The sequence below is a fragment of the Oryzias latipes genome, chromosome 17, assembly GCF_053564925.1.
Source record: "Oryzias latipes strain Hd-rR chromosome 17, Olatipes_Hd-rR_3.1".
NCBI lineage: Eukaryota > Metazoa > Chordata > Actinopteri > Beloniformes > Adrianichthyidae > Oryzias > Oryzias latipes.
Window position 1 is genome coordinate 6,205,670 of NC_136253.1, and position 22,499 is coordinate 6,228,168.

Below are 22,499 nucleotides of genomic sequence, written 5' to 3' on the forward strand. Positions count from 1 at the left end.
GTGATGCCGCCAAACGAAAGTTGAGGGGAACGAGGATGAGGAGAAACTCGTGAAACTTGACAGCGTTGCCGTCGCACGTGCAGCCGGTCCACTCTTAATTGTTGAAGCAGGTGAACTCTCCACGGAGGAGAGACCGGCCCCGGAGCGCAGAACCAGTCCGTGTAACCAGCGATGGAAACCTAGCATGCTCCAACTTCCACGCAAACCTCAGTTAACCTAGCATGCCGCTCGGTGAGCTAGCAGCCCAACTTACCGTTAGCGCTCACACACATCAAACATTAACGCTCAGAATGAGTCGAGATAACATACTGTTGCGTTCAACACAAAACAAAAACAAAAAAAAAATCAGGCTACCTCATAAATTCCATTCAACTACAACACAGACTTCAACCTGCTTGGTTATTTTTCTGTTCTGATCGACTAGTCAAGTTGGCTAACATCACACTGGCTAGTTTTCTTCTAACTGAATCGTGTTGATTTGATTAGTTGACGGTCGAGTTGCCTCCACCAGTGGCAGCAGTCACATGCTAGCTAGCACCCACAACTGGTATAAATCCTAGCTTCACGAAAAACACAAATGGCTGGAAAAAATTTCTACCAACCGGGTTTGGCCGATGATAAACATCCCGCTGCAGTAGCATGGTTAGCGGTCCAGCGGCAGTAGTTACTCAGTTAGCCCCAGCGGCTAGCTGCAACAGCCCAGCATTAGCTAGCCAAGCTAGCTGATTGTTCCGCGCATAACTTTGCCGATGTGCAACTGTGAAGCCCACAATTACGACCACACACACTTTTAGTGTAAGAAGACATCAAAGTTTGGGAATTTCTTCAACTAAAAAGGACCCGGCTGGAAGTCTAGTTCTAAACAGCTTTTTGAAGCTTAAGAATCAGCCATACCTCACTTCCGTAAATTCGCTGCACGTTCGGCCGCAGCCATGTTTTCAATCCAGTCAACTAGTCGGGGTGTGTGTGAAGCGACTCAGCCGCTCTCCCGATCGTGCGACGCCATCCCGTCAGTTCTCTGCTCCCGCAGAGTCCGAGCCGTCGACAGAAATCCCCCGAATTCCCTTTCCGCGGCGGGTGAGCGCGCGCTCTCCGAACGTAGCGCGCCCCTCGTTTGTCGGCGTTTATCCCGCAAACAGTCCAAGAAGTATCACGCCAACGAGGGCAGTGCTCAGCATCGATTCAAGTTTTAATAGTGTCCGCCAGCAGAAATAAAGGGAGACCTCACTTTATTAGCAAAAACTTGGAGAGCAGCATTCAGTGGATGAAGCAACACTATGCCCATAGCAAAAAAATAATGCCTTTAATTAATAATGAATGGATGATGATTGGGTGCTACAATGGCATTTCCATAGCTGTCCAGAAGTGAAGCATGCACATTTTGAGTGTTAAGCATGCTTTAACTGCAGTGGGCCTTCAAATACAAAAATACATAATAAAGCAACCTTCTTAGTGATGAATAAGCAAGTGCTGAACTGAGCCAACATCCTAGGAGTACTGATACATTCACATACAAATCATGAGTACGTCTACAGAACAGTGCAAAACAAAAGTCTTTCCTGAGACTAGTCAGAAATTAGTCCCTTCATAACCTTTTACATAGTCATCACACACAGTCTCACATTTTGCAATTAATGCCGTTCAGGGGACAATACTTTTTGTACAACAGGAAAGAAAATGTGATCTATTTACAGAGTGTATTTAACAACAGCAATACCTACGGACATACAATTTGTGCTCATTAAATCAAGAAAAAAAATGGCATTCTGAGGAACTTTTAGCTGCTCATAAATTACATGAATCGCAGTGAAAAAACAATCACATGAAATCAACAGTGCCAAGAGAAGTTCAAGAGCTCTTTATACAGATTATTACAGCATAGCAGACCTCAGCATGCCTTCAGACTGTCGGTTAGCGGTACAAATAGGGTCCTTTGCTTGAATAAATGTCCAGTGCAAAAGAAAAAAAAGGCTTACTTTTATTCTAAAACGATTTTTTCATTGTTTATTGTGAAGTGTTTGGTTAAATAGAGCGCGTCTCCAGCTCAATCTTCTCCTCCGACTGCGACGGCTCCGTTTCCTGGTGATTGACGTTCGGTCGAAATGTCACCAGTGGGCCTCCTCCGTAGATGGAGTGGAGGAAGTTCCAAGTCTCTTCGGAGATCTGTCCAGAGTCTGCACCTGCAGAAGCAACACCTACTAGTCAAAATACGAGCAGCTTTAACACCATGCTTATCCTGTGTTTGGAGGGCAGAGAGAAGCACGGTCGCTTAAAAGCCTTAGACCAAAGTCCTTTTACCTTGTCTGAGCGTCAGATGTCCATTCTTATTTGCCGTTATCTTGGAATTATCGATGGGTCCTGGTATGTCTGAAAGAAAAACACGTGTTAGCTGTCCAGACATGTATGCAGCAGGTCTCATGTACTCATTGGGAAATTGTTTAGAAATGGGAATTAGCCCACAGAATTCCTGTCCTGCTGGAAAACACTTCATGCTTCTCTTTTACAAGAAAGATGAGAAACAAACTGCAGAGGAGCAATGTCTGAACATTTGTTTCAAGATGCATAAATTGAACTGACAATTGAAAGGAAACAAAGCTGTAGCAGAAGAGACAAATGAGACAGTCGCAGGGTTTTTGAAGACAAAGAGGGGTCTTTACAGTTTCTTTTAACCCAAAAATCCATTCACATTCTATTTTAAAAAGCAGGTTTTCCACATTATGGCATGAACACATCATCCGTTTCTTTTAGTGGTCTAATGTTCATCACCGTACATCCCATTTCTGGGGGGCAACTTTAAACATGACAGGGGGGAGGGAAGGCTTTAATTACCATTGTCTTTTCCCTTGACAAAGCCCTCCCACTCGCGGAACCACTGCATGCTGATGCAGTATATGACCACCGGAGACTCCTCCTCCTGGAACGCCTTATTCAGCTGGAAGAGGGAGCAAAAGGGAGGAGGGGAGAGAGGAAGTGGGGGAGGAGTGAGCGGCAGACACGAGGAGGGAATAAAGGCGTAAAGGGACGAGGGGCAGAGAAAGAAGACGGGAGGCAAAACAAAATTAGGTGAGGATGAAGGGACGAAGAGACGAACGACGTGAAAAAGCAAATCAAGTCATTTCAATTAGAGGACAGCCAGTATGCCACTGATACAGTCTCTCTTCCTGTTTCTGTGCATTAGCTTACCCTTGTGCTATCTGAGGCACGTAAACGTTGGGAGTGGGGTCATCTGGACCCCACTCCCAACGTTTACGTGCCTTGGATGCATGTCAATGTAAGGGTGGGGTCATCTGGACCCCTCAAGACAGCACAAGGGCTCATTGAAGCTTTTTCTTTCACAGATACACAACACATTCATCTGTCCCACTGTGTAAGCGTGCACACTGAGCAGCTACTAACTGCTGCATCTGCCTCAGTGCATTCTTGATAAGGCTTTCATCTCTTTCACTCCTCTCATCTCATCTGCTGTCAGCTGAAGAACATCAACAAATCCAGCCCATCAGCCCCTGGAGCTGACTGGAGGACAGGCTTTATATGAGCTCCAGCTGGAACACAATGCATTTAAACTCACACCAGTTTTGGTTCGTGTCTCAGTGGCGAGTACAGACGTTCAAAGACCAGGGGAGGAATACTCACGCGGACAAACAGGTCCAGCTCGGACTTCCGGCGCTTTTCTAGTTTTTCTAGATCAATCTGGCATGTGTGGCAAACGTACAGGTGGTTGACAGCAGGTCCTCCTCCGTACCTGCATGCAGCGACACAAACACACACACACAGCGTAAATTACCCCCACAGACTAAATGACACTACAACTGCTGGACCTGAACACATCTGAGCACGTACCTGCTGTAAAGGTGATCCCACACGTTCTGTGGCAGCATCACTACCAGGTCATCAATGAACGACGCCTTGTTGGGGGGAACACCTAAAAACAAGGAGACGCTGTTGAAAACGGGACACGCTGACTCAAAGCAGAGACATCTGATCCGAAGAGGTGAACTGTTACGTCAGGATATAATTATGACGACTGTCGACAATCATTAGGAACCGTTTCACTTTCCTCCACAACACATTTAGTAAAGACGACTAGACGAGGAATGCAACAATTCCCCAAAATTCAGTTTAAACCTCTATGTTTGGGTCACAGTTTTAATCTGGCTCAATATATGATTAGTGTTTTACAAAACAACTATAAAATAAAATACAAAAAATGATTTTGCTAATAAGTAATTAAAGATGCAATACCATTCAGTTGGCTCATGCCAAGCCCGGTTTAATGAAAAAAACAATATTAAAGGCCTATATTATGTAAAATCAACTTTTTTGAGCTTTTAAGTGTAACGTTATGTGTATTCTTCTCAAAAACAGCCCCAAAGTGGTATTTTGATCCATTCACTCATTTGTGTGTATTCTTCTAAAAATCTGCTCTCTGAGCAGCAGCCCCTCCCAATCCACAAATACGAATGGGCTCTTCCATTGTGACATCCCAAAGTGAGGAACCGCCCCTTCCAGGAAGAGTCTGCGCTGCCAGCCCCGCCCCCAGGCTAACACACACGCCCACTTTCTCAGTGGAACTAGCGGTGATTGGCTACAAGCTCTTATCATATATGCACTCAATGAAGATGCATCTTTTCAAATATTTTGGATGTTGTTTGTTTTCATGTGCGAAACACAGACATGCTGCCAAGGCCGGCTCTAGGTTGACGTCATGAAATAGGCGGTACCCACAAAGAGCGCAAGGCGGAGCCTCAAAGATCGAGTCGTCTTTCTTCCGTGTAGGAAAATGAGCTGCAAAAGTAACTTGTATTTTTAAAAAATTGTTCTTTAGTGTGCCAAAGGTAATATACCATCAGATATATGGAAATAGTTTACTCAGAAAGGCTCAAGAATAGCACAACACAGGCCCTTAAAATATATAGAATTTAGCAGAACACTCATTTTAAACGTAAACAGAGTGATGTAGGGATGCAACCTTCCCCATGATTCGGTTCAAACACAGGGTTTGGTTTTAAACCAAGAACTGTGCCCTCCTAGTAAATACCCTTCAAGTGAGACATGCAAATGTAATAACACATTTAGTTTCCCTCTACACAACCATATGCTACCATTCATATTTATGTTTGAATCTATATGTATGACTGCACTGAGCATCCTTTGTCCTACAGCAAAGCCTCAGCAGAACCGTTCTCTGTTCCCGTTTTTCATCAGAGCTCAGTCATTTTCAGTTCTGTGACTCTTTTCCTTTTTATCCGGAAACAGAGCTCCCTGTTTGAAACCCTTTGTGGCGTCTGTCCCTGGTCTGGACCAAAAAGGCATTAGCTGCATAAAGAATCTCCGCCTGAATGTGGTGGAGAGGTTTGCCGAGGCATCAGACAAAAGAGAGAGAGATTTAGCAAACCTGCTGATCACGAGAACAGTGGGAAGAATGGCGTCTCACATCAAAAGTTGAACTAGTCGTTTGTCACTAATATCATTTAAAAAATAACACTTGTTATTTCACTGAGTGAGGTGACTGGATGAAGTGTGTTGGGTAAACTTGGAGGAGGCTCACTTCACTTACTGGGATTGTAAACTAAGAGGTGCTTTGGCATTAAGCTTTTGCCATGGGCCATATGGTCCCTGGAAAGCCAGAGTGAGAACATTAAGAAAGTCTAGTTCCCGTGGAGTCACAGGGCTGCTCTTTGCCTTCAGTTCTGTCTGTAACCTTTGTGAAAGAAGTTGCACAGTGGACTCGGGCAGTTTCTAACCAGATGTCAAATGTAAATATAAGTCACAAGTGTTAAAAAGGAACCTCTGCTAAAGCTATGAGAACGTTACAGAAGATTTGTCAAAAACCAAAAATCCTCAGCAGGATGAAAGCAGTGGCTGCATTTTGCCAAAATGCAAAGAAGACAATTGGAAGGAAAGTTCCGACACACCTCCATGCACACACAAGAAGTCATCATTGGAAATGGGCCCTGGCTCAGCAAAGGTCTTGAACTTGTTCAGCCACTGGCGAGAGATGTAAAACTGCAGAAGGCTGGGCTCCATCATGTTGAATAAGTTTGACACCCTCCCACGTTCCTTCACGGTGTCCCCGTTGCTCTTTCTGTCACAGAAACAGTTCATATATTAATCCGCTGTAAGAAGCTCGGGGAATTTCAATGTCTCAGACATAACCGAGAGCCTGAATTATTCATTCTGGGGGGTCAGCTTACTTATAGAAGAGCACATAGGCTTCAGCGTTCTGGACACAGGACTCAGACACCTCGGTCACGCTTTGGTCGTCAAACTCGTACCACAGATTGTTGGAGTCATTCCTGCAGTACGCTATGTAGTGGCCACCTGGGATCAGACAGGGAGAAGAGTAAGAGCAGCGTCCGCAAACCCATCCCTGTAAAAGAATGTCATCAGGGCGCATTTGTGCCAACGGATGGCAAATGCCCCGCTCTCCGCCAAGAAAGGGGAGTGACGGCGCCCACTCACTGCTGGCAGTGCCGTGGTGACAGATGACGGACAGCAGGTCATAGTTGGTGGTCTGGGCGGAGCTGTCTTTGGACAGAAAGGGCTGCAGGTCCAGCCCCTCAAGTGGGAAGGACACATGGGTGCTTATCTTGGTGGAGAACATCAGCTCATGTCTGAACCGCTTCAGATGAATACACAGGATCTGCAGCAGAGCAAAAAAAAACAACGTAGATTTAAAAAAACTGCGGGCCATAAAAAAACTGCTTCAACATCCAAAATGATTCGCACCTCTGGCAACTTTTGCATTTTACAGAATTTGACTCCGTTTCGTAACCTGAAGAGGAGAAAACGAAGAGAAAAATCACTTCAATCCATCCTTTGCTGTTTTTCATTAGAAGCAAATTCTTGTTCAGCGAGGTGTAAATATGAAGCTTTGCATTTACTAACTTTTTGCATTTTTCGCAGCTGTACATATTGTCTCCTGGAAAACAAAAAGATGCAGTTATTGATAAATCAATCCAGAGATTTGAGTTGGACAAAACCGACATTTGTTCCAGCACTTCATTACCTTTTAATTCGTCTCTGGCAAAGAATGCAGCCAGACAGTCTTGTAGTGTAACCACTGGACCCCAGAACCAGCTGGAGAAAAAGCACAGAGGAGTTATTTACCCCAACAGCAGCAACGACATGCTGTAGATGGAACAGGGTTGTGTTCCTCTATCATACATGCGTACCTTTTGATGTACTCCATGACAAATGCTATCCACCCCTGAGCTGCATACGCCTCCCCACAGGAGCCAGCTTTTACCAGCGAGGTCTGGTGGGTGGATGAGTGCAGCTTGGCCAGATCTTCCTTTCCCGGAATGGGCAATGAGATATCCTGGAAATTCTCCAGGGTCACAGACACCTGACAAACACAAACCGCACAGCCAGCAAGGCGTTAGGAATCCTCACCTTTAAGATGTTTCCACACGGCAATGTTTTACCTACAGGTTAGTCTTTCAATTGGAGCAAAACCTCACAAGTATGATTGAGCAGTCTTTGAAAACAACTACAGAACCCTACTGTCGGACCCTTTCCCATTAAACAGGACTGAGACTTGAGTTCAGCAGGACTGTAGAGATGTAACAACACTAACCCGATCACAGGTGAGGCACTGAACCGAGCTCACGATGGTCCCATCGAAGACGTCTGAAATGATACTTCTGTACTTCTTCTGCCGCTTGCTCTTCGTTGGGGAGAATGTGGTGACAGCTGGACGAGGACAGAGGCAGAAATGTGAGAACATGTATAGATTAGCACGCAAGTCGACAAAAAGACAGAACACGAGGTTACATTTACCCGTCCTTAAGTTTCCAGCATTTAATGCAGATTTGACTGATTGCAGGGTTCAGGTTCACCTCTGAGCCTCTGCCACACACACACACACACACACACATAAACACACTGGGATTTGTACCTTTCTTGTGAGAAGGGTTCAGGCTCGGCCAGCCACAGGCAGCTTTGGGCGGGCTGCTGGACAGTTTGGGAATGTGTCCCTCCATCGAGACTGGACTTTGTGGTCTTGTTGAGTTGGACATCTGGATATCTGGAAAACATTCTGGCGAGAGGAGAGGCGGGTTTTAATTCATTTTCTTTTGGAGATCTAAAGCTCCAGAAGCCGCTCAGGAATGTCAGGTTATCGGTGAACATACTGCACTGTTGTGAGGATGTCTGTGGGATGACTGTGGTTTGTCTGCACTACGGAGGCAGCCTAACAACCATACATAACCTCAATGCTAAACATGATTGTTCACAAATTAAAAATAATCCTTTCAATGATTTTACTTGACTTTATCATGAATGTCGTCATTCATGAAGTTCACTGCACATGCTTTATGAAGTAGAACTCTTTAATATATATTTAAAGCAGAGTACAATTTTTAATTGAATTAATAGGCATATAAGGGATCAGATTTCAGCACATTAGCTTCTTTATGAGAGCTCAGCAGTGCAGATCACATCCTCAGATCTTCTTCTCTTCTTTACTCCCATTTTAGTTTGCCTTTTTTCAGCTCAGCATTTCTGCTCCTGCCTTTTGTTTTCCAAGTTTCTCTCTTTTCGCACATGGCTAAAAAAGGCTGGGTCATTATCAGGCTTCTGCAGATTTCGACAAAGAGCTAATGAGCGGTTTGATAATGTGCGATGGAGACTCTGGGAGATCTGGAGAAGGTCACACAAAGATAAACCAAAACAGCAGGTCGACTCCTGAATTGTTCCGCCTCATCCTCACCTGATGATCTGCTTTGGACCTTAATAGCTCCTTGGCTGCTGATAATGGGTTTGGTCTCAGACGTGGTGTCAACATCTCTGTCGATGTCCACCCCAGTGCTTCCACTCATGATGACATTGACCCCGGAGCGGTAGAGGTCGTTAATCATGTTCTTCTCCTTCTGCCACTCCCTGTTGGCCTGGACCTCCTCTTGCTCAGGAATCAGCATCTCTGCCTCATTGGTGTCGCCCATGAGCTCATTTCCACCCTGCACTTCGTTGTCGGCTCTGTCGCTGCTGCCGCAGGATTCACATGACTGAAAGTCATTGTCTGATTGGGTGTGGTTGTCCTCCTCCATGCTGTCCCCCATGGCGATGCCGTTGGACAGGTCATTTGGTTCTGGCATCGGCTCCTTCAGTTCCTCGTGCAGCTGGTCCATCAAGCAACGCAAAAACTCCTGCGAGTCCTAAAGGTCCAGTTTGAAAATAAAAAAAGAAACTACAGTTTATCTTGATTTCTTGGAGAGAACTTAGAAAAATTGGATCTGGAATAAGGCTGCACGATATGAGGGCAACTTGCGATTTACGATATAACTTGGGATACGTAAACAAATAGCAAAACAACTAAATACATTATTTCCATTTCACTGCAACAGTTTCACTTAAATAAAAGTAAACATAACTTAAATTATGCTCCAAATGACCCTCGTCTACATAGTCATCTAACATCAAAGGGCTCCACCCGATTGGTCAAATGCATAAAGGGAATTATTTCATACGTTAAATACTTGCAATTTTTGCAGACTTTTGCGATATGCGTATTGCACAGCTGGTTGTCGCGATAACGATAAATTTGCGATTTTTTTTGTGCAGGCATATTCTGGACCCTGTTCAATTTGAAGCAAGGAAAATGTCCATTTAAATACAACTTAATGCCAGCGTTGACAAACCGAATAAAGTGTTTTCCACAAATCCTCTCTTTTCAAATCAAAAAGGACAATCACTTTACATTTTGGTTCATCTCAGCTCGTCATGGCCAAATCTAAAACCACGTGCTAATGAATGTGTAATCAAACTTAACGAACCTCAGAAATCCAATCTCCTCCTTCAAGCCAAATTAAGCCTGGTCTCCCAAGAGCTGAAACGTTAACTTCCTTCACGGCATTGAGGCTGTGCAGCCCAGCGTGGCAGAACAAATGAATATTCCTCAGCTAACCCCTTCAGACAAACACAAGGATGGGGGCACTTTTCCGCCAAACAAAACCTTTTCCCAGAATCCATCCGGGTACAACGAGTCTAACGTTTCGGAAAAACTCCAACAGTAAAATGAACTTTTAAGCTTTTTGTGGATGGTGTTCAACAGGCATGAAAGGGTTTTTAAATTAAGAATTAAAGGCACTGTTTGCTGAGCAACTTAAGCCAGAACTAATGGGGTTTCATTCAAGAGAAGTGTGTGATTAGAAACAAGGAAAAATGAGGGACAGCGTAGAATTTTAGGAAATGAGGATGGTCTTAAAATAACCCCCAGTTTAGCACGTGATCAGAAAGACAAAAACATCCATAACAGAAGATTACTGTGGTTTGAGGTTAGGATGCACAGCACACTGCAGAAAATGTCCTGAACTGCGTACACTGTAACCAAAGGTTTTGTGGAAAATGAAAACACTGATATTGCAAATGCATTTCATCAGCCAGGATGACCTACCTGCTGAGAGTAGCCTCTAAACATGGGGTTGATGGCTTTGATCCCCTGGAACAGGGTGGTTGGAACAACATAGGAAGGTCTGAGGAGTGAAAGAAACGGAGCCGGTCTTGAATAAGAGCGGTGGGGAAACTACAGCACAGATGACTCAGAGAGTCATAAGAAGGACCCCGAAACTGAAAAATGTGCATGCAAAGGGAAATAAAGGGGCTGGTATTGGTACCTGTTCTTGTGCCACAGGTCGGACACCAGCTTCTGGTAGCTTTTGCAGAGAGCCGGCTTCTTGTCTGTTTTCACCAGGCCACCACATTCAAGAAAAAACTGCGTCAAGGGCGGACTGCAATGAGGGAGGAGGCACAAATAAAAAATAAAATATCCAGTCAGAATATACAAAATAATCAAATTAGACAACATCTATGGCAGAGTTACTCAAAGACAAGTCCGTTCTTTTATATTAAATTAGATTTTTATGAAAAAATGAATAAAAGATGGACAAAGAAGTTGGGTTTGTGTATTTCATTTGATTTTTTTCTTTTATTAGTAACACAAACCAGAGCAGAAAGACACTGAAGTGACGAGAAAACCAGCTCAGAATACATTTCCTGATGCAGGCAGAATCCACAGGAATTAAGCAGATAGATATTAATTACAGAGTAAATGAGGCATGGAGGGTTCTCCGGTCCCTGGCAAGAGGGAAGGCCTTGAAACTGCAGGTCGGTGCAAAAGTAAGAGGGCTGCAGCGTTCCCGCAAACAGACATCAAAGGAGGGTTTGGCTGAGCCTGAGCGTCCCTCCTCCTGCAGCTGCACCGTGCCAGGAGGAAATCTAGATTGCTAATTTTGACCCACATCTTTTTTTTTTCCTGGTTTCATTTAAACCGAATGCAGTGTCCACAGTTCTGTTAAAACATGGAGGGATTGGGCTCAGAGCTAAAGTTCAATTTAAACAGAAAGAAGTAAGCTATTTTATGAAGTGATACATTTCATAGAGGACAATACAGAGGCTTTAAATGAATTAAACTGCCAATATTACTGCAGTAATGACCAATTAGGTGGAAAGGGGAAAAAAAAAGAGGTGATGCTGGAAAGAGGAGGAGGAAAAAGGAGACGCCGTGAAAGAGACGGACAAAGATTTGACATTGATTTGTAACTGTAGAGCCTACAGGGAACTACAAAAGTCCACTTCTGGCGTCTCAAATGGTGCAGTGCACCAATCCGCTCTCAGCCATCACTCTCCCAAATGAGCACAGCGATAGTCATTTCTCACAGCCTGCAAGAGGCAGCCGGTGAATAGAACCGCAAATGGATTCAGAGAAAAAAAGGAAAGTGTTAAAAGTGAGATCGGTGGGATCAAAGTAACGGGATGGAGTACCGCCGGGGGAAAAAGAAGGAATCCGAGAGGTTGCAGACGAGTGGAAAAGCTCACCAGTTGGACAGGGCCTGCAGGGCGGCGTTCATGTAGCAGGTGTTGCCGATATTCTTCAACCCCGACAGGCCTGATGGAGACAAAAAAAAACAACACAGCCAGAGTTCAAACAGGCTTTTTAATATTTAAAGGGTCTCCATGTTAGCATGACCTAGTTTGGATTTCGCTAAAAACACATGGAAAGAGGTTATCTTTTGAAAAGTGGTTAAAGTACTCGAGTTAACACACAGGTTATACACAATGACATGTTTCACAAAAGAAGCATAGAGAGAATTCCCCAAAAATAATTTGTACATCGTCTGCCATGATTAGGACTGTGTTTCTGTGGTCACTGGGTTCTAAAGAAAACCCAAATACATCTCTGACCAATCAAAGTATCCTGTTGAAACCTCTGAATCTTTCACGTGTTGAAAATCTCCCATCTTAACGTCATGTGACTGGTTGGAAGGAGAGCGTTAGCTGCAGCTAAAGCGGGCGAGGTTTGCCATGACGCAGCGCTCCTGATCGTCCGCCCTGTGCATTTTCGCTCTACCACTAATCTGTGGAGTCTGTCAGCTTTTCACAGCATGAAGTGAAAATACGGTTTACATTAGTGGCCCTGATAAATCCACTGAAGAGCACCACACCACTTAGTGACAACGATAAAGCTAAAAATCTAAAGTCTAATCTAATCACGGCTGCAGAGGGTACAGAGGACACAGCCGAAGATAAGAAGCAAACGGAAGAAAAGTATTTTTACGAGCTAATGGAATGCTCCCTCGGAGAGATGCAATGATAAAGGCGTTTGTGCAAATCTGAAGGAAGGGTGAGGCAACACATGAGCTGCTGTTTCACCAACCCAGCTCCTCTGCAGACTGTGTGCTTTAGTAGAGCCTTAGCCAAAGAAAGAACTGCTGCTTCATTCAAAGGCAGAATCTCCCCAGACTTCTGCCCTGCTGTGTGACCTGCCCTTTCACTTGGGTCACTCCCAGAATGCCGCTACTGCACTGACTTTAAAGACCCACTCCAGTGACAATGTTTTAGAAAAAGACATTTAAGATTAAAATGTAATTTGTGGATATTTATTTAATCAAACTGTTGTGAATCTGGAGCAGATGCACAAATGCCGTTAGAAAAAGAGAGTATTTGTGAAGGGAATAGGCTTCCTGCTCCACTTCGCAACACTATAAAAGAGGGAAAGGGGGGCGGGGTTGCTCCACTCCAATGGACCCACCCACAACTCAGAGGTAAAATTCTAATTCTAATGTCATGCTTTTGCCTAAAATGAACGTAATCATCCTGAACAGATCACCGGGAACACTTTGATAATAGATCATGAGATGAGCAGAGTGGGACTTTAAATGTATTATCGGTCTGCTTGGTCAGGCCAGTCCTACTAGACATCTGTGGGAACAACTGACAGCACATTACGACATCTGAGCTGCAATAAACTGCTTCCTGGGTGTTGTTTTGTAATTTATCTGCAATGCTGCAAACAGAACAAAAAAAGAAATGTCTGTGTCAGTAATGCTGGGGCCTGCTGAAGTTCACCTCTGACTCGCATGTCATCCTCTTCCTCGGTGTCCATGTCCAGATCTTCACAGCCCCCACTGGAAGGAACCCTCAGAGGAGTTGGGCTCCCCGAGTCCCTCATGGCGTCCTTGAAGACCAGCACACAGAATTCGTCACCAACGTCAACTCATCAGCAAAGATAAACAGGATGTTTTGTGAATGGGATCCAACAGAACTTTGATCAGGAGACGGGGGGGGGGGGGGTTACCTGAACGTTCTGCGGTGGGGGGAGTGGTTTGAAGCTCACATGAGGAGAGTGAGGGCCCAGCTTACGCTCCAGGAAAACCTCCTTGCTGCAGGAGTAGCACCACACTCGAAGTGTGGTCAGATTGACGGTGAGGTTGTGCCTGGACTCCTGCACAAATAAATGAAGGGAAGCATCGTTGCTGAGGCTTTGACGACCACAAAAACACGCCGAGCCAGGCAGAGAGGACCCAACAGAAACACAGAAAACACCTTACTGCCTGATGACAGATGCGTTAAATAACCTTCTCTGGTGAACCGACAGCAGCTCAAAATCTTTTCATCAAGTTATCATTTTCAGTCAAAGAAGCATCTTTGTGTGAGGCTCCGCCCACAGACTGCCAGTGTCCATCTGGGTCTAAAGTAGAAGCTCTCTGGTGGCGTCCCTGGACCCCCCCTGCAGAGGTGAGCCGGTCCCTGGAGGAGCGGTGAGCCGTGATGGCTCTCATGTGAATTTTGCTCAGTACTGTATCGGTGTACATGAGTTTAATGAGTTTAGAGCTTATGAGAGGAGCCAGAGGCGGCGAGCGGCAAGCCCCCATGGCGCTGTCAGCATGGCCCGACTGGTGTGACCTCACAGCAGAAAGAGGCTTGAACCATAGCCAGACAGCAAATTTGTCTCAGGTTTCTTAAGTTGGACTCAGACGGGTTCTGCTGGAAACAAGGCTGGGCTCTGCTGACCCACTGAGACCAAACACCAGACTGAACGTGACCGGCAGTGGACCGACACCCTCCATTATTCATCAGAGCAGCACGAGGCTTGAGCAGATGAAGCAGAAGGGAAACGTCTTCATTTAAATGCTTCATGAAAAGAAATTCACCAAGAAATGACCCCTTCCAACAAGAAGACAAATAATGATGCTTCTCAATTTTTAACCATCTTTATATTTATGAGGCCAAAAAGCCACTTCAGCAGCCGAAATGCCGAGAGGGAAAAAGGGAACCGCTTGTGATCATCTCAGCGGTTATCGTCATGCCAGCACATTTTTTTTCCATAGCAAAAACAAACAAGGCTGAAGTATTTGCTTTGTTGGTATGCAGTCTTTTTAGGAAGCATGGTTGGCCTCTAGCACCAGGAAAACATATGGACAGTCCTAAATGCAGTAATAAAACATCTTATTTGAACTCTCAGTCTCCAATACCAGCTTTCCGTACAGTTTGAGTCAACGTTTTAAGAATTAAAAGGGTCCATATCCTGCTTTTCTTAAGCCTTTCAGAGTAAACTAATCCATAGAGATGATGTCATCTGCGTTTCTCCCACGAAAACATCTGAACTTTTCCAAAGATGGATGTTCAGATTGTTCATATAAAAGGAAAGCGTTTGGCATGCGTGTTAGCATGGGGGCGGGGCTGGCAGCACAGACTCTTCCTAGAAGGGGCGGTTCCTCACTTTGTGATGTCACAATGTTTTAGTGGATTGAGAGGGGCTGCTGCTCCAGGGATTGACATAGCCCAGAAATTTGCACTGGCCCACAGGGCCAGTAGTTTTTGAAAGTTACTGGCCCGACACCGCGCACAGCGAGACCCGCCGCTCCGCAGGTGCTTGCAACTTTAGGGGGGTCCGGGGGCATGCCTCCCTGGAAAATTTTAATATGGTGCAATTTGGTGCATTCTGGTGACATCTAGCACTTATTTATACACTTTTCAATGACTAAAAATAGAGCATATCAAACTTAAATCTGCTCTAGTCTGTTTCAGATGTTTTGAAGAGAGCGCTGCAGTGTAGTAGGAAACACTAGTTAAGAAGTTTTCATGCTGCTTCTAATCACTGCTATTTCACATTTGTTCCTAATCAATAGTTAAGAAGTTTTATTGACTTTTTTGCCCTGACTGCCTTAAGGTTCTGCTTTTTGTTACTGTTGCAAAGTTACATTTACTTTTTAGTTACTTTAGTTACCTAATTAAATTAAATAATTGAAAAATTAAATACAATTAAATTACTGAGATCATTCAGCTAACTAGAAATACTTACTGCTTACAGTGTTGTAAAGAAAAACAAAATTAAGTAGTTTGACCTTATACTGCATTTGAGTCTGAGATTCAGGTATTTGGAGTTGCCTTTGATTCTTTGACATTCAGCTTAAAGCTTAGTGCATACAGTTTCATCTTCAATGCATTCATTAAATATCTTGCTGTCCATAGTACTAATTCCACCCGTCACTCCATCTAACATATTCCTATCTATTCCTGCCATGTCTTCCACATCTCTGACATGCTTCAGTCTCTCTTCAGTGACGGTGTTGGATTTATGATCATTGCGGTGAAAAACCACCAGGGGGCGCGCTGATATGAGTGTCAGTTTAAATATATCTGCCTAAAATGTAATAATAACCCACTGGCTTGTTACTTCGTTGTTGCTGTTTAACATTGTTTATTATTGAATTGTTACATTCAATAAAGTTTGAAAAAAAAATTGAGTGAGCGCGTGCCGCGTGGTGCTCGGCAGTGACAGCCGCGCGCGCAGGCGGGAGAGAAGGAGAAGTGATCAAAGGTTTCCCATAGAAACCCTTGAAGTCTGAACACAAGACTAGCAGAAAAAGTGAATTATAAAGACGAGGTAAATCTACACGTTTTCGCAAAATATACTTTATTGTAAAAGGGGAAAAATGTATTAATTGTTAGATATTTTAGTGGCCCGAGCGGACAAGTAAAAAATAAAGTCTTGTGGTCCGTACTGCTTGAAAAACAGGACCGGGCCAGCGGACAAATGGCTATGTCGAGCCCTGTGCTCATAGAGGAATACTCAGGAATGTGCGGTTGGTTTTTTTAGGAATTACCATTATAAAACACATAAAAAAGTTCATTTTGCATGATAAAGGCTCTTTAAAGCTGCTGCACACTGAATGTAAACAAAAGACAACTTTCTAAACAGATATCCCACACCTACAAATAAAGCTCTAACATGCTTTATACATCACATTTAGTTTTTACAGACGTGAGATCTTCATCTGATCTTTTTGATGCAAAGTTTGGAGCAGTGATGTAGATTCTGAGAGGCAATGCAAAAGCTGCTTTTCTGTCCTCCAAATACCAAGTCCACCATGAGAACACGAGCGGCTCCATAATCTGCAGCGCAGATACTGTAGCTACAGAGCAGGCAGTAACAGAGATTCTCCCCCACTTCCCAGAGGAATGCCAATTAATAATGGATGCCTCGCAACTGAAAGTGTTCTGAAAGTGGAGATAAAGGCACAAAGACAGGCTGAGAGGTTTTTAACACTTCAGCAGGCTAAAGGCCCGTACACACCGGGACGAATATTCGCCAGGCGTTATTCGCCAGCGTTTTTCGCCACGTTTTTTGTGTTCACACCCAGGCGATTTTCGCTGACGATGAGTGGAGTGAACATGCAATTTCATTCCCTGACATTAGATGGCGCTTAATGTAAAACAGAAATACTCCTGTACACAAGGTGGCGCTGCGCAACTTTACGCTTCTTAAAGTCGCTTTTCACTCAGAAGAAGAGAGTAAGTATTTACGCGCTTGTCAGAATAATACAAAGAAAACATGAATATTTCAAGCATCAGTAGCTCCAACTGGTGCTTGGTTCGGGGATATTTTAGAATGTCCGTCATTATTGCTTCGCGGCTGTGTAGACGCTACTTGGCGTCTATCTTTTTCGCTGGTATGTGTGCTCAGCAACGCAGTTTGGTGTTTGAGCGCCCCCAAGTTGTGTTTTACTGTAACTTCAGAAGCTCCAGACACGTGAGCAAAAGCGCCGTTCTCATTGGTCGAGTAGATTTCGACGCAACGCGTCGAAAAAAAAAAACGAACCCGAGGCGTTTTTTTTTTTTTGACGCTTTAACGCGTGGCGTTTTTTCGCGTCGGTGTGCACACTCTCGTTGGTGCCCTTTGTTTAGTCACGAGGCGTTAAACGTCGGCGATTTTCGCCGACGAAATTCGTCCCGGTGTGAACAGGCCTTAAGAGCTGCACATGCAGACGCTGTAATCATGGACTACAAGGGAAAACGACACTGAAGATCGTTTACGTCACATAACTGCTCCCTGGACTCTACAGTAGGAAGGCCTGTCCTGGACGGCCATCTGTGTCTCCTCTGCTTCTTTACTCAGATGTTCTCAGCAGAACAGACAAGGCCATCTCCTCACAGCTTCAAAACAAAGAAAGGTCACGCGAGGTGTCTAACCTGTGAGTGCACGGTGCTGTGATCGGTGTGAGACTCTCCACAGCCCACATAGGCACAGCCACTCTGGAAAGAGAAGCAGTCGGTTGACACAGGCGTTGGGGCGTTAGGAAAACCAGACAACATCTCATCAGGTAGTGTTTTCACAAAAGAGCATCATCGCACCTCTAAACACGCCCACAGATTTGGTCCTTTGACGTTACAGTCTCGGCAGTGGCCCTAAAAAAAAACAAAAAAAGAAAAGACATGAAAGTGCTCGGGTTAAGAGAACTTATGACAATCTTCCAAAACAAACACAACGGGCTCAGGATTCAAGGCTGTGAAAACATGGAACCAGTTGTTGCAGGGTTTGGACAGGGCGGTACGTTTGCTCACATGGGATTTCTGAATGAGCTCCTCCTTGGTGATCTCCCCCACACAGGCCAGATGGGGACAGTCACAGCTGGACGGCAGCGGCGGCATTGCTTCAGACGGTCTGAAAAGAAGATTCGGAGCAAAGATATTTGGAAAATATTGATAGAATTCCTGTTTTAGAGTCATGATGATGCCAATAAAAGGATCTTCACTCTAAACCATAAAACCAGCAAAGTGAAACTCCCGAAGACTTATGACTAAATAAAATGAATAAATAAAGCCGCAAGCAGCAAGCGCCCCCACCCTCGCTGCCGCACTGGCTTTTCCCCAGACACCCTTTTCAGAACTACGAAGGATAAATTGATGCAAAAAAACCCCACCTTTTTCAAAATGGTGGCTTTTCTGATGGTCTTATTTCCATAGCAACCATATTATGTTTTGATCCCCTGGGGGGGACCAACAGATCGGTGTAAATTTTAGAAGAATCAGCAAAAGTAACTTTCTGGATTTCCTTGGTAACGGAGCTTTTTGTTGACCACGCCCACATTCCTAATATGTTCATATTGTATTGCTTTGTTCAGCTTGAGCCAGGGGTTCATGTGTTCAATTTTCACAATATTCTGGTATAAACTGTGCGAGCAACAGCAGAACGCCACTTTTGCCAGCTCACCAGGCCAACGCCGTTCAAAATCTACTAACCTTAAAACCAACATTTTTTTCCACGTAATTTCCCACTGATGCTCAGGGCGTTAAGGGAGACGATGGATCAAACTGTGTAGAAGCTACGAAAGGTGGTTTTTGTTTTTTTTTAATTCAAGATGACTGCTTCTTTCCCAGGTCAAAGGTCAATGAAAGTTCAGCTGTGGTTGCAGACTTAAGCTGGCGGCATTTTGTGAAAAATCGCTCAAACCAAAGCTTTTTCCCACGGCAAATGACTGAACGTTGACATAATAATGGTGTCAGAAAACTCTACGTGGTAAAATAACAAAAATAATAAATCTGATCTGACAACACACCAAGGGGGGGCTGCACGATATGAGGAAAACTCGTGATTTGTGATATTAGTGATCAATTTTGCGATGACGATATAACTTGTGACACACGAACAAATAGCAAAACAACTAAATACATCTTTTCTATTTTCACTGCAAAGGTTAAATAAGAGTCAGCATAACTTAAAATAAACTACTAATGACCCTCGTATACATAGGAGGCCAGCATCTGACATAAAAGGGCTCCATCCGATTGGTCAATGATGTAAAGAAGTTCATCCGATTGGTCAAATACATAAGGGTTATTTATTTGATTCGTTAAATGCTTCAAGCTGACATAAGATTGTTTTAGCATATGTAAGATGACCATTTATTGCAATTTCTGCACAGCTTGTTATCGCGATAACAATACATTTACGATTTATTGTGCAGGCCTATTCTGAGGTCTTTTTATTTTAAAAAAAAGGGCAGCCCGGTCCGGGATCCTAGAGATGTACCACCCTGCGTGTTTTCCAGACCTCCCTGCTGCTGATTACCTGGATCAGGTGTGTTCAGTCAATCAGAATATGTAGACACCTGAGTCAGCTGATCAGGAGAAAGAGAACATCTCATCTCATCAATGCTGATCCTGATCAGCTGATCCCTAGACCTCCAGGACCGGGATTGGGGCCGGCCTGATTTCAAACGGAACTAAAGTGTACGGTCACTGAAGCTCAGAGTTGACAACAAACAGATAAACAACAGATCAGACATGCACAGAGAGCAGCAACCTTCAGAGGTGTGTTTGGCTTCCACCTTTGCTTCGTATCTGTGGACGCATGGCTTGTACGAGGGAACGACATCCAGGCATTCTGGGAATCTCACATGAAGGCTGGCGGCCTTTAAAGCATGACAGCAGACCCAATTTCAGGTTCAGCAATGTGTGATCAATACGCCTGTTTCCTCACAACATAAACAGCCTCTTGAACTTTAACCAGACTCAGATCCATAATCTAAAAAACAAAACAAAAACTTATTTAATAAATAGGAATATCCTAAATGAACAGTTTTGAGGGAAATACTAAAGTGCATCTGTGTTTTGTCATTCCATTTCTTGGACTTTGGATACATAAAACCTGAGAAATAAATTGCATTTATGCTGCTATCTACAGTATAGTACATGAAAAGAAAATGTGATGACTTGAGATTTTACTGTGAAGATTGCAGCTATAAATAACAGAGGACAGCCTTAGGGCCAAAAGGGACGATGATGGCAAACGGCAGGGTTTCATTTCAGTTTAGCACCTTATTGTTGTTTTCACTTTCAATAAAGTATTTTTTCGTAAATGAAATATGTTTGAAATTCAGCATTTTTACTGTTTTGATGTATATTTATCTATAATTCACTGGTGGTTTTACAGCTGTTAAAAAAACTATATAATAACAATATTTTTATGTCAACATCACGTTTAAAAAAAATCTAAAATGTTTAAATATAGAACAATATAAAATAAACAAACATGCAAGGACTTTCTGAATATTTATAAGATGCGTGCAAAAATTATTAAAGCAACAAATTAAACCTACAGTGAAAATGTGGTGTAATAAATATTTAAAGCGTTTTAAATTCTTATTCTATTCATCATCAGCTTCTAAATCATTAACATATAATCCTCATTAATATAATATACAAGATGGCAGAAGAAAGGAAGGAACAATGTAAAGTTTTCATATGGAGTGTGTCTGCTGACGTGTTGATGGATTTGAATACTTTGTGAACTCCAAAGCGGTGGTGCGTTCAGGCGTTCAGGGTGGGGCGTTCACGGGCGTTTTAAATGAGGTACAGCAGGCCAAAAAATGTATACATTGACACCTATTAGAAAAAACATGTTTATTTTTTCCCCAAAAATAAAACACAAAAATTAATATAGTGGTTTCGAAAAAATAAATAAAAAGGCTGAAGAGTTCGCGCCTCCTCACGTGTATGTGCGCAACCCGAGCCGGTTCAGCTTGAAACGTCACGATAGCTTAGTTTTCCTGGACGGTCATGGCAGATACGTGTACAACGGCAGCTTTCGACTGAAACGCAGCCCTTTTTTAACGTGATGACAGGAACAAAGTGGCTCCATCCTTTCATAAAAAGACGCGAAAGTCTTAAAAAGGTGTCCGCACCGTCGGCCTCGTCGGCTCTTTAACCGGAGCTGTCAAACCCCGTCGAGTCGCTGACAGCGTCACAGGCTCATGCTAGCTAACCTTGGCTCAGGCTAACTACCAGCTCATCCCGCTTTTGTTTAACATTTAAAGCGAGTCTTAACCAAAACTGACCGTGGCTACACTTAGTTTAAGTTCCAGTACAACAGCGAGGCGTTATGTCACTGATAACCGCCCTGCTTTCCGATCAGACCACTACAGTTCCCGCTGATCCTCGACGATCCCACAGAGTCGTCGGCAGCAGCTAGCTAGCCTCTACTGCTCCGGCCCCGAAACCAGCATCCGCTTCGCTCCACCTACCTGCTCGGTACCGGGATGCGGCGCTTCCTGCGTTCATCCAACGCTGCCCGACGCTGCAGACAAACAGCTACACGGCATACAGACACATAATTCAAAACGCAATCCTCCCCTGTAACGACAGCCGCTCCCGTCCCTCGGCGTGGTTGCTAACGTTACAACTTTCCCCGCCCCTTTTCCGGTTTGAAACACACCGAAGGGACCTCCCCTTCCCCCTCCCCCTCCCCCTCCCCCTCACCGCACTGTGCCTGCGCCATCAGCAGCAGCGACGCCGTTTCTGCACAATTTCCCATTAAACACAATCGTCAGCCTTATTATAATGTTGGCAAAATATTAAAGACATAAGTAAAAAGGTTGGGGAAAAGTCCTCTTACTACAAAATATCAAAGCAACAGATTTAACTGAATTTTTTCTACAGAAAATAATATGTCATCGGAAATTATCAAAAACAGTTTGACTTTTATTTTAAAGCTTTTGTATTAATGGGGTCAATATATTACTATTAATTAGCAGATCTCTATTTACATTTTCTTTTTTTATTTCACTTTATTGCTCTATGTTGGGTTGATTGGTTTAAGATATTAAACTCTCTTATACTTTGATTTGTTTGCTTGAAGAGAAGGTTTAGTATATATATAAATATGTACACTTGTCTTGGTTGGTGTAGGGCCGACTGAATTTTGTTTTGAATTTCGTCACAATTAAAATAAATAGAAGAAGAAAAACAATAGAAGAAAAGCAGCCGATGTTGTTTTCATCATGCAGTGAAATTATAAAAGCAGTAGATTGAAATTCTTCTGTTGAATGTAAAATGAATCAAAATTATGTAGTGAAATAAAAAGAAGCACACTTACCAGTGCTAACTAGTAAAGGGTGTCAAAGTGTTAAAGTAAAAACCTATGTAACACGTCAAAA

At 43.7% G+C, this 22,499-nt stretch overlaps 2 protein-coding genes across 6 annotated transcripts in view; both read right to left on the reverse strand.

The window, feature by feature from the left end:
* The window catches only part of zzz3 (zinc finger, ZZ-type containing 3), a 29,607-nt gene extending 28,438 nt beyond the window's left edge, over positions 1–1,169 (reverse strand). The window contains exon 1 of one of the 3 annotated variants that reach the window (XM_023965439.2): positions 895–1,169. The gene's annotated coding sequence lies outside the window, so the exon portion shown is untranslated. Of the gene's footprint in view, positions 1–354; positions 461–602 lie in introns of those variants that run through there. The other 2 variants (XM_023965440.2, XM_078935277.1) reach the window with 2 other exon arrangements.
* Positions 1,170–1,212: 43 nt separating this feature from the next.
* Positions 1,213–21,819, reverse strand: usp33 (ubiquitin specific peptidase 33). 3 transcript variants are annotated; one of them, XM_078935278.1, is made up of 25 exons: positions 21,588–21,727; positions 19,868–19,976; positions 18,127–18,226; positions 17,917–17,970; positions 17,755–17,817; positions 13,577–13,723; positions 13,348–13,456; positions 11,818–11,887; positions 10,617–10,730; positions 10,397–10,475; positions 8,714–9,158; positions 7,901–8,041; positions 7,580–7,695; positions 7,176–7,348; positions 7,010–7,080; positions 6,889–6,922; positions 6,730–6,775; positions 6,463–6,643; positions 6,195–6,321; positions 5,916–6,085; positions 3,841–3,922; positions 3,634–3,742; positions 2,830–2,932; positions 2,299–2,367; positions 1,213–2,180 (listed from the first exon to the last, which is right to left on the reverse strand). In XM_078935278.1, the coding sequence occupies exons 3-25, from the start codon at positions 18,211–18,213 to the stop codon at positions 2,023–2,025; spliced, it is 2,748 nt and encodes a 915-aa protein (XP_078791404.1). In that variant the 5' UTR covers positions 18,214–18,226; positions 19,868–19,976; positions 21,588–21,727; the 3' UTR covers positions 1,213–2,022. The 3 variants fall into 3 exon arrangements, 2 of the variants coding, with proteins under 2 accessions (XP_078791404.1, XP_011484368.1); XM_011486066.4 differs by lacking the exon at positions 19,868–19,976 and having other exon boundaries at positions 21,588–21,819; XR_013650707.1 differs by lacking the exons at positions 1,213–2,180; positions 2,299–2,367; positions 2,830–2,932; ... (1 more) ...; positions 3,841–3,922; positions 19,868–19,976 and adding an exon at positions 4,348–4,744 and having other exon boundaries at positions 4,787–6,085; positions 21,588–21,818.
* Positions 21,820–22,499: the final 680 nt, after the last annotated feature.

Excerpts from the sequence above, each read along its gene's own strand:
- usp33 (XM_011486066.4), bottom strand. The coding sequence starts at position 18,213 with ATGCCGCCGCTGCCGTCCAGCTGTGACTGTCCCCATCTGGCCTGTGTG. Across the intron at positions 11,888-13,347 it reads GGATGACATGCGAGTCAGAG|GCCTGTCGGGGTTGAAGAAT; the intron begins GTGAACTTCAGC and ends TGTCTCCATCAG. Across the intron at positions 7,349-7,579 it reads AGTGCCTCACCTGTGATCGG|GTGTCTGTGACCCTGGAGAA; the intron begins GTTAGTGTTGTT and ends TGTGTTTGTCAG.